The sequence below is a fragment of the Apteryx rowi genome, unplaced genomic scaffold, assembly GCF_003343035.1.
Source record: "Apteryx rowi isolate R43461 unplaced genomic scaffold, aptRow1 scaffold_155, whole genome shotgun sequence".
Classification (NCBI taxonomy): domain Eukaryota; kingdom Metazoa; phylum Chordata; class Aves; order Apterygiformes; family Apterygidae; genus Apteryx; species Apteryx rowi.
In genome coordinates, this window is record NW_020447808.1 from 1,434,276 (window position 1) to 1,446,396 (window position 12,121).

The 12,121-nt window shown below is 41.7% G+C and overlaps 1 protein-coding gene across 1 annotated transcript in view; it reads right to left on the reverse strand.

The window, feature by feature from the left end:
- Nucleotides 1-1,624: 1,624 nt before the first annotated feature.
- The window catches only part of KLHL32 (kelch like family member 32), a 152,736-nt gene continuing 142,239 nt past the window's right edge, over nucleotides 1,625-12,121 (reverse strand). Inside the window, exons 11-14 of the mRNA XM_026059291.1 lie at nucleotides 9,506-9,564; nucleotides 6,827-7,019; nucleotides 4,638-4,732; nucleotides 1,625-2,822 (exon numbers count right to left, since the gene is read on the reverse strand). Of these exons, the coding sequence (XP_025915076.1) occupies nucleotides 2,661-2,822; nucleotides 4,638-4,732; nucleotides 6,827-7,019; nucleotides 9,506-9,564 (509 nt within the window). The 3' untranslated portion in view covers nucleotides 1,625-2,660. The remainder of the gene's footprint in view (nucleotides 2,823-4,637; nucleotides 4,733-6,826; nucleotides 7,020-9,505; nucleotides 9,565-12,121) is intronic.

Genomic DNA, 12,121 nt, shown 5'->3' on the forward strand with positions numbered 1-12,121 from the left:
GAAGGTCCTGCAATTAAAGCAAATAAAAAGACGCAGTACGAAAGCCTGGCACACAAACTTAGTGGCTAAGAGGTTGTCATGAAAGACTTCTCTGTGATCGCTGGCATCTGATGATTAAGAGCCAGTGCAGAATCCTGCCACTAATAGGAGCATATGCGCTGTCCTGAGGCTCTCTGGCTGTGGTACCCTTAACTAATTTAATGCAATTGCACAGCTGTTTAAACTGCTATTCACCACCACACACAATTGGTGATAACAACCAGAACGGTAAAAGTGTCTAAAGGGCAGAACAAACATGATAAAAAACTTTCTTGCCATACACTCCGGCCTTTTCAGTCCTTGAACTAAAAGGCATGTGCCGCTTTGCAGAAGGAAGCTGGCCCCCGCCACTTCTCCGACTCGGGCTTCTGTCACAGCTTGCTGCCACTGGTAAATAGCCAGTTGGATCCACTGCAATCCCTTGCCCTCCAGAAGGAAGAGTTTTGAAATGAATTCATAGCTACAGCTGTGGGAAGCTACGAGGCCTGGGAATGGCAGCCTCAAAACTAAGTTTAGACATACGAAATAGACTTTGTAATTTGTCTGGAAGCACGCTGTGCTTTACAAAGGCTAAGAAATTAATTCTCCCACCAATTGCAAAATAGGAAGTATAACAACAGTTACTACACACAGAGCCAAAGCTAATCACTCACCTGATGTGATACCTACTGAATGAGGTTCAAAGCCCCAAGGTGCTCTAAACATGTTTATGTAACCACCCTCCTTCTGAAAACACTCTGTCTCATGTGTTTGTGTCCCTCCAAATCACACATAAGTACAACCTTGAATACTTCCCAGCCTTGGCCCTGCAGCCCACACAGAGCAACATCCAGATTTTTCAAGTGTAAATGGCTCGTTAGGAGAAATGGCCCTTGCATGCTGATTTCCAGGAGATCAAAGGAATTAAAACTAAAAAGATGCCTGGTGAATAGCCTCTGTAGCTCTCTGTACAGTTAGAGAAAAGTACAGCCTGGACACAGACTTGTTTTGTGTGCAAAGGGAGAAATTAGCACTCAAGTAAGCATGCCAGGTTAAGCCAGGGTAGCTGGGGCTCTGTTCTGTGTAACCGCAGGCTCTTGAGAATATTCAGCAAAACACTTTCTAACCTGAAAATTATTGAAAAAGGAAAGGTGATGTTCCCTGAGGACACTGCCAAGCTGGAGACTGAAATGGTAGGAAGTGATAAAGAAAAGTTCTCCTCGCTGTATCACTAAACAGACCCTTAAAGATTTATTTGATTTGAAAACACTGCTCACTGGACAAAGTCAAAACTGTTCCCGTCCAGCAAGCGCAGGCTATTACTGTGGCATATTCTGCAAGTGGCATTTCCATCAGTGTCAGTAGGAATTTCATAGGTCTGCTCAGATACCACAGTGGCAAGGAACAGATCAGTAGGTAAAGCAGAGAAGTGCACTGTACCTGTAAATCATAAATAGAGAAAGATTTAATTACATGCTTGGTTAATATTTACAAACATTGAAGTTGTTGTTCAGATATGTAAATTTGTGATGAAAATAAGAGACAGGGGCTGCAGTAGCCAAGCAAAGCCAAAATATAACAGGTTAGAGTTTTTATTCTGAATTGACATATGCCTGGAGTATGGCATGGAGACTCACTATATAAACTGAAAGAATAAATAAATAAATATTGACATTGTTATACACCTGTTTAGCCTCTAGAGACCAATGATTTGTGGGACCATATGTTGGACAAAATGAGACTGTTCGTTGATAATTGTAAATGTGGTGACCCCTTGCAAAATGGATATTAAAAATATTAAGTAAATGGCACATTTTAATTATACAGTAAAGAGGCTGTTCTCCACCATTAAAAGACTGCAGCTGTCAGGCAGAATTGATCATATGACAGAAGGTAACATTTATTTGATAGTAGACCTTGGTAAATGACATCCCAAATGATCTTTAGATTCTCAGACAAACACGTTCAGTTCAGACTTGGGTTTAACCATGAAGCTTCAGTGTCTTTGTCTTTCAGCTGAGACAATTTTTAGACGTGTTCCTCATATATTATAGGGCTTGTTTGTTTTTTGTTTTTGTTTTAATCTGCTTTGCAGTATTTAAATTTCAAATGAAGTATTATTAGATGAGAAATTGTAAATGATGGAGTTTGGAATTGGTAGTCAACACATTTGTTATTCTTTTCGCCAAAGGTATCAAGTAAGTTGCATAATTACCATAGTATTATATCATCTTTGTCAACATAAACACTGCTTTCTATCGTCTTTAAAAAGTGCCACTGGTGAACTACTGAACGTGCAGACTCCAAAGAACAGCAGCCCAGGGAGGAGCTGAGAGCATTCACAATGCCGTACAAAGTTGCAAAAGGAAATTAAATAGAGACAGGCAGCAAGTAGTCACCAGCAGAAATGCCAGACGGTCTTGCGTATATGCTTCTAAATCTGAGGCAGAGGAGAGAAACTGCAGACAGCTTTTGTAGCTTCCTTCTTGCCTATTGTGATCTGACTTTAAGACAAATGTGTGAAGGTAAAGCAGCAGCCCACAAGGATTGATTCTTTTTGTTGATCCAAAGAAACCCTTCTATACACAGAGCTTGATTTTTCCCCCTCCACTTTTGATTTTATGAAGTGCATATGCCTCACGTCACATTGTGCCAATCCTGTGGTGAGGCACTTGCAGAGTCTGAAGGTTGGGGCATGCGAAATAGGGAGCTGGAAGAAAGCATGCTGCTATGCCATTGGAAGCAAAAGGGAGTGTAGGCCCATAAAACACCTCTTCTTTCCCTTCCTTGCTAACATCCACCACCTGCAGGTCAAAGTGTAGAAAATATTTCAAGGATCACAAAAGAAATCTGAAACAAAACTGCTGGCACATACTGCATAAATGTACTATTAATCTCTATAGAAAGGTAGCTTCACATCACTTTTACACTGTATTTATGGATCTAGTGATTTATTGTTGTCCTTATTACCCAAATCTTATCCTAGCCACCACTTAATAGCAGACACTGACATTTGATTGTGCTTCCTGGCAGCAGAATGTGCAACCATGCAAGTAGAGTGCTCTCCACAGAAATGCTAAACCGTTACCACAAAGTATGAATCATTTGTCAACTTGGTATATAGAGGAGCAAGGGAGCTCCACTGAAGTTGGAAAGGCCAAATGAATGACTTCAAGTAAATGAAGACATATGGAAAAAAGTGCTTTTTTTCTTCCAAAGGAGAGAGCAAATTCAAATTTGCTGAATCTGAAGATAAAAGGGCTAGTTTTACTGGTTAAAGTCAGGCACAATGCCAACAACTGAGAAGGGAAGGAGGCAGCACATGCAGCTCTGCCAAAGCACTTGTTATACTTCTTTTCCCTCTAATGCTGAGACTGTCTTGGGCAGGCTGCCAGTTCACAGCCAGTTTTGGGATGTGGACAACAGTCCATTTTGAAAGGAAGATCCCAGGATCGTTTTCATTTGTCACTGCACAGTATTTAAACCCAAGCGAAACAATACGGCAAAGTACCTGCTGATTATAAATGAGTGTTTGTGGAATACCATCCACCACCTCGATATAGTGCTATGTATTACTCTGCATTGTATTTCAGCTACTGTTGTTATCCCAGCCAGTCTGAATGAATTTTTCCAGTTACAATTTTTGGGTACTGTAGCCAACAACATAGAAAAATGCAATTACGCTGTAACAAGAACATCGTTTTAACTGTTTATCTTGCATGACCTATTCTTTACAAACTCATGCTAATGAGTGTTCATTATTAGATCAGCAGCTTGGCATTTAATACATTCCTTTATTATGCTAAGTCTAACTTGTATCCTTGTGGGACAGTTTGGAGGTTAAATCCTAAAATCCCTACTTGGAAGCTAATGAAAATTTTGTCCATCAGCAAAAGTGCAGAGTGAGGTGTAAAGAGGTTCTGCCTGTAACCACCCAGCTGGTCACAAAGGGAAGGCTGTGCTGAAGATTTCCTTCACTCAGAAAAATGTAGAAAGATAAAAATTCCTAATTTCTGTATGGGGATATCTGAAAGCTATGGAACTGCAGGTCAGCTGCTATCATACAAGATGAGAGCAGAAGAGTTTATTGGACAACCTACTACCTGCAACAGGGACCAAAAAACTTCCATTCAAGCTTTGAAGCAGTAAGCATTAGGGCAGGTTGCAGGTTGACTGAACTTTGTCAAAGAACAATTCATTAAGTCTGGCTGCTCTTCAGAAACACGACTTGGAGAAAAACACACACACACACGAAAGGCTGAAAATGGAGGCTCAGGCCCCAGGTCCCATCCATTTCTGCAGCTCTTTTACCTTTGAGCTTTATGTGCCACTTGAGAATATATACCCATTCTTTTACCCAAATCTTCTCAGAGGAGAGGTTCCTCAGCCCTGTTTTACCAGAAGATCTTATTTAGAAGAATTACATCTAATGACTAATCTGAAAATCTTTTTAATATCCAGTGTTTCCTCTGCGTGTTTCTAAAGGTTCAGTAGCTGCATGCGAAACATTGTTAATCTCTCCACTTCACACACATTATCATTTTTGAATAACCTCTGCGCAAAAAAGTATCCTTGCAAAATTATTGGCAAAGACTTTAAAAGAAACCTAAATCACTCACCTGGATACACGCCAAAGGCTCATTTGTCCAAATCGAATAGCCGCCAACTAAATATATTCTACCATTGTGGACGGCAACTCCAGACTCATTTTGACCTAAAGTAAAAAAGGAAATAGAAATAGAAACCACTTTCAATGTGTAATTAACCCTTTTAACACTGAATGCAAATGCGAACACATTTGGCTGTAACTTGAGTATTTCAGAATTCAGAACTTGCAACAATTAAGGTGAAGTGCAAGAGCTGTTCTTTGCTATCTGCATGAGCACAGTATGGTGCCATCCAGAGAGATACCACAGATGAGCCAGGTCACAGACACGGATAAACTAAGGCTGTGCAGGGGACCATCTGCTGTCTTCTCAATGGCACTGTTTTTTAACACATCTATCTCATAGGTGATACGCAAGCTCCCCGCATGCCTCTCAGCTATCACTCGCGCACATTTAAATAGATACATCAGCCAAGAGAGCTGAACTTCCCTCACCTCCTGCCCACACCTGCTCAGCCCCCCAATTCTACAGGTACAAGTACAGTGAAAACCACATAAATGTCTGTGCAAAGCTCTTCCCCATAGCAACAGTCTCTTTAATATATCTGGAAGTTTTGAAGGATGGTTTTGAAGCCTTAAAAAACGTGAACCGCACAGTGCAACAGGCACATGTACTGTCAATTGCAGAGACGCACAGAAAGGCTTAGATGGCTTCTCCAGGTGCAGGTTGCAGGGACAACCCACCAGGTCGGCTCTGGCAACAGGCTATTATCTCACTGCATTCAGTGGGAAGGACCAGCTCCAGAGTGAGGGTGCCTGTAGTGCCAGGGCTCTTGCAGTTATGAGTCAGAAGCTGTCCTTCTCAAAGGCTGGCAATCCCTCCAGACAATAAAACAATTAAATGGAGAGCAAAAGGAATAGGAAAAATTATTTCCATTTGATAGCGTATGATTCTTTTTAATCCATGCCCCTCTCCTCAGTGTTCATGAAGTTTCTCTGATGACCTGATTCAGAAAACAAGGACTCCTTTTCCAGATCCCAGCGATTAGGAAGCCCAGTGTAGTATCTTAAAGAACAAAGTTGCTACTGGAGCAGCTTTTAAACCTACTGGGAGAAAAATGAGATCATTGCGACTGTATTATTTGTCAGACATTGATTCCTCTGACATGGAGCTCCTATTTCAGCTAAGTTTCCAGCTATGCTGAGCTTCTAGTTAAGCTCCTACATCTTTTGTATCCTTTCCAGTGGTAGATCTTGAAAGTGAATGCAAGGCCAAATGAAAGAGGATGAAAAGTGCAGGAAGCTCAGTTCTAGGACTCTGATAGCAGTCTGCACTGAAACTTCTTGGCAGACAAAACTGTTACTACAACAGTGCCAAGTCTGCTGAAGAAGAGACCAGCCCCAACATTAATGCTGTCCTGTCCTGAAAACACATCCCTTTCTGCAAAGCTGCTATTGGTGTTGCTCACAAAACGTGTCACTGGTCTGTTTCTCCTAAGGGTTTGAGGTGTTAGTATACCTGGGAATCTTACCAGGAGGTGGTGGAGTTAGGTGGGCTGTGCAGCAGGGGCAGTGAGTTGCAATGCCTCGCAAGCTGCTACCGTAACAGTCCTTTCTAATGACTGGAAAGAAGAACTTTACAAAATCAGTAGCTATCCAAGCTACTCAACTCATCCCTGCTTTGACAGAATGCTAATGAAGACCACTTTCCTGGGAATTTATTAAGAAGATAGTGTTCAGAAGTAACTGATGAACTGAACAGATTTCAGTGAAAGCCCCACCCTCCAATGCCAGCAGAAAAGTGCTACAAAACAACATTATCACAGAAAATCTGCAGATGCACCTGCCTGCTGTGTGCTCAAATAGTGAGCTAAATCTATTAGTGTAGGCAAACTTTTGGAGAACCAAAAATAAGGACGGGTGATTTTTTGACAAACTACTTTTGATTGCTTTATTAAGTCACATTTTTGTGCATCTTCCTAGAAATTTAGCCTATGATATACTAAAACAAAAGTTTCATAGAAAGATATATGCCAGAACAGTAATTGAAACTCTCCTGTTGGCAGACCACAGTCCCTAAATCAGACGCAGCTGCGGCGAAGTCATGGCATTTTACATACTACAGGCATCTAAAGGGGGAAAAAAAAGATGCTTTACTGTAATAATAATGATGAGTTTCCTGGTTTGGTATACAGTACTTGCCTGTCAACATGTTGAAGGTGCAGCGTGTCCATTGGTCAGTGTCTATGCTGTAGGAGTCTATGTGCCGAACCAGGATCCGATCGTTGTTGTAGTCCAGGTCATTCCCACCTAACACATAAAGTTTCCTTTGCACAGCAGCCATGGAGTGATACACTCTCCTCTGTAACATTGGGCTACGGCTTAACCACTTGTTCTGGAAATGAAAAGACCAAACTGGTCTCAGCAGTGCCTGAAGATATGCATATATTAGTGGTACAATAATACTGGCGTGTTACTAGTGTCCTCCTGCCCTTCAGCCAGAAATCACAAGTGTGTATACTTGTGCTATACCTATGCTAAACATGCATGCTGGTTATAACATTGACTAGATATACCGGACCTTCTACACTTATTTCATAGTTCTCACATTTAAATTTATTAATTTATTAGTGTTCCTGGCTCTGTGTTTTTCTGTTTATCTCATCAGATTTCAAAGCTTTTTTTTTCTTTATAATTCAGTAGCAAATCCTCCTTAAGCAAGACTATTATGCTTGAAGCAAAAATAAAGTTTTAGATGTCTCCTTTGTATACAGCACTAAAATTATCTGGACCAGCCAGCTATGTTATGAGAGAAGAGAGATTCTTCTACCTTTCGTTACTCAGAAGCTTATTTGATCTTATCCTTGGGGAGCAAAGCAACAGGGAAAAATAATTTCCTAAAGAATCTTTTCAAATGATTCATGTATTTGGTTTAATGCTAACCCTTCATTTTTGGGCACTTACAAAGTAACATCCCTTTGCATATCTTCCCTCCTGGTTAACAATATTCCAGAGTTCTACTTTTTGAGGAAAGAGGAAAGGGGACAAGGAAGCAGAGGGATTAAAACATAGCATTTTAAATGTAAGAAAGCAATTGCTCCTGCTACGCTTAAACAAATCAGACAACCCAGCGACTGACAAAGATTAATATATTTAAGTGGACGAAGTTAAAATCTGAGGAAATTCCTTGTGTTACATGTGCTATCGCTTGGGGTAACTCAAGAGCCCCTAATAATACTGCCTTTTAACCCCCATACTGTATAGCTATACATTTCAATGTGTAATAGCTGAATATTAGGCATTAATGTTTGCATTAGTAGTCCAGTCTCTTAACACAAGACTATAGACACCATCTGCTTTGCAAAGCCTGCCTGCATCCCCTGATTATATCTTTAGCTTCCTCCACCGCAGTGCCTGCCAGGTGAGCCGCAAAGCACTGCAAAGGCAAAGAAACAGAGGGGCCTGGTGGGGTCACTCCTAATAAGCCAGCGTGTGAATACTAATCAGTGGTGGGGAAGCAGAGGTCACCCCAGCCGGCTTGTTGGCAGGTAGCTGTGTGCTCTGTGGCAGATGGCAGGCATTATCGACTCACCACAAAGGCCTCGCGCACAAGCAAGCGCTAGCGCTGAATGATGGAGTTATTGAGATTCTGTGCAAGATGCAAGCAGATGTGACGGTTTCCAGTACCCACCGTAAACAATATGCCAGTAGAATTTTTAAAAAGAGCATGTGTGTACAAACACGAAGCAGACCTCATTTGAAGAATGCTAGCGCACACTTCCTCTTTAACTCTTTCCCTGTCAGCCTGGGCTTCCTGCAGTCAGCGCTGGGCACTGAAGGAGCCCTGCTGCTGGTATTTTGGGGTGCGACTTTCCATGCTATGTCAGCAAGTGAAGAATCACAGTGAAAGACACACGGAAGAGAGACAGTATCGAGAGCAGAGAGTCCCCCTCAGCAGCAAAACAAGATTGCTGCCTGTCATTACTACATGCTTGGATTTAGGACAGAATCAGTGTTGGTATAATCGATGCATAAAATTGTTCCTGAAAAACAAAGAGCCAGGTTTGCCATTGCCTGCTTTCGCTTCAGGACCCGTATGTGATATACCTTATAGAGTTAACGGGAACCACACAGACGTGTCTACTGGCAGAACGTGGTTCCAAATAAAGCACTCAAAGCCCCCATATCACAATCAGAAAAGTCTATACTCTTCCAGGTGGGCATAAATCACACTATGCAACTCTGATTTCAAGCTTAGGACTTTTATTTCCTAATACAAGCACAAGGGCATAACCATGCCCTAACCCTCTGAAATGGTTACTGAGCCATGCTAACCTAATCAAAACACATACATAATGTATGAAATAATCCCTAAAAGATATTTTAGGTGCTTGGGTAATGAAATGATAGGCACCCTGGCAGTCAGTGGAATAAGTCACTGACAGGTAGTAGAGTTCTGCAAGTATGCAGGAAACAAAAAGTCTATATATATATAAATTATTATGCAATTTCAAAGCAGAAATGCCAATGAAAAGAAGCACTTCTGTGCCACTGACTTTGAGTGTATGTTGCCCAGGGCTTTGTTGCCAGGGATTACAGAAAAATGAAGAAGCAAAATAAACACTGATAAATATAGGAAATTTAAAACACTTTTCTATATTTCATCTAAGATGTTTCTAACACCTAAAGGCTTCAAAAATACTGAAAATGTCAGGGTCTCCAGTACTCTGTTAAACATACACACCAGTGGAAAGTGAGTGTAAAACAGTACCAATTCAAATGGACATCATTTTTAACCTTACAAAATCATTTGAGATATCTGCCGATAGATGTGTTTTAAGCAAAACATATGAGAAAAACACATACAACACAGACACCCACCTGCTTAGGATCATAGACCATGAGCCTGTTTTGATACTGTGCAGTATTTGTTACTCCTCCTATGAAAGAGTTTACACAGGTTACATTTTTTCACATGAACAAAACCAAGACCCAGATGGTGTATAGCAAAATAACCGAGCCTAGGATTCATGTGCTGACACAGTTATACTGTATACTACCAGCTATGCTTACATTCCACCGCACTTTTTAACCTGGTTAAGAAGAAGTAAATAGCACATTTGTCAAAAATCTAGTGACATAAAATAGCAACAACAATCCCCCCACACTGCTTTCTTCRTAAGACTAATTCCATGGGCTACAAACAGGATAAAAATTGATTTGTTTAGAAATGACTGCACATTCAGCCCTTTTCGAGACACGGAGATAAAAGCCGTTGCTGTTCCAAGGAGCATGCAGCGCCTGACACGGTTTAGAAAAAGAGAAGGAGATGGTTTTGTGTCACAGCGAAGGAAGAGGTCAGAGAAGAGCTGTACCTACATGAGAGCAGCGATGCAAGATGCCAATGCCAGCTGGAAAACATAGCGCAACTCTTCGAGCGACTGCATTCATGCATATATTTGAAAGAAATTCTGTACTTGGCCTATATTACTGAGGGAGCATCTCCTGGCTTAGTTGTAGACTTCTGTTGGGAGCTTCCTCCACAGTGATCAGAAACAACACTAACCATTCACCATTATTTACTTTTCAATAATGTGTAGAAACGAAGGTAGGGAGCACCTTAGAAAAGCCTAGGATGGATTTTTACCAAAGTAGATACTGCAAATCAACTCCTTACCTCAACACAGTACATGTTCAATGCCTAATCATCCTATAATCTGTTGGTTTTAAATGGTAAATCTCACTGAGTAAACCAAAGGAAAAATTCCTCAGCCTCAAGTCTGTAATCTCAGCTGAGTAAACACTCTTGAACACATCTGAGCTTCCTGGGAATGCTGTGTCTCTGCAGCACTACCACAAGTCCTGGTCCGTCCCCCCCCCCGCTCTCCGCACTGGGCCCCTGGGAAGCTGGGACGAGACCAAATGCCTGCAAAAGCTGCACCTCTAGGTTTTATCCTACCAGAAAGTCCGGACACAACTAAGGCACTCTGGTAGCCACACACCAGCAGAAACCAGACTGGCAGACTAGCTTTTTGTATTATAGTTTTAACATCATGTGCCAGAGATGGACAAAATCCACTGAGAGAGGAAGGAATTTACTCTGTTATTATACTCGTTCATGCTTCGCTTGTGCAAGGACATCCTCCGTTTCAGACAGAGCAGCTGCAGAGCTGCTTTAATTCCTGCTGGTCAGGCTTTGGTCACCAGTTGGCTGGTGGTCAGTTCTTCCTTCTTTTATCCGCAAGCAGCCTTCACATGCCTCCGTGCCAGGGAATCCTCCCTTGGCCACACTCCTGCTGCACCTAGCGTAATACTTTTGTTCAGAGCTGCACGGTGGTTTTGAAGCAACTCCCCCACCTCTCACGCATCACTTCAGTTTGTGGGGTGGTATGGGTGTTCACGACCCAGACCCTTTCTGGAGGAAGCTAGACCCAAAGCTCCGTTCCAGATGTGTACCAGATACGCTCCGGCTCCCAATGGGGGAAACAGGGTGTGAACCAAGAACTGGCCTTTGGACAGCTTTGAACCAGCTGAGTGCTGGATGCATTCAATCCAGGAGACCAGACTAAAGCTAGTCCAAAATAAACCCCCCAAAATGTAGATAGCGTAGATACAGAGAACTCGGCACCAATGCTTTATCCACTGACCTGCTCCTACTGGGCTGAATTGCTTGCTAACGTAGGTGCACCCTCCAGGCACGCCAAGTATGAGGCTGAGAATCTGATTGATGGAGAGCAAAAACTGAGGACAACTTGTTCTCGGGTGCAGTAGCAGGGAGGAGTAACAGTGGTTATTCGTGTGCATCTCTACAAGCATCAGCCATTACTAGGGCCCCTACACATGGACGGTAGCAGGAGCTTTCAGTTCAAAAAAAGCTTACAGGCTAGACAGTATAGGCAATATGCAGTCTTTTCAGAGTGTTTCCATCACACTGTCACACATACTGTCCATCACAGCACCTGTAAATTACATGTGCAACAAAATGCATTGGAAAGCCATGATCATTCCCATTTCTAATCTCACAATATGTTATTTGTCTTGACGTTGCTGTGCAGTGTTAGCGGTCATGAGCCATATGTACCAAACAATCTTTTTTCTGATCCATTTTGTAATTTCATTTCTTTTACATTGTTATTTTCACTCCTAGAATAATGTTTAAAAATGAGACATCAGATGAGTATTTCAAAAAAAAAAAATCATAGTTATTTGGTTGATTACCTCCAGAATGTGAAACTACAGGAGACACACCAGAAACATGACGCTGTGTCTCTTTTTCTCGTTAAGAAAGAACACCTAAGTTTTGGGGGAGAGATGGGGAGGAAGAAGAGAAAGAATGGAGTTGCTTCCTAGTAAAATAATGAAATAAGCAAATAAGCAAAATTATTTTCCTCTCTTCACAAAGAGCCCCTCATACCAAGTACACAGCTTACATTTTTTCCCCTGCAATACTGCTCATCTGTGGTGTTTTATCATTACATTCCCTTCACATACCGCTCT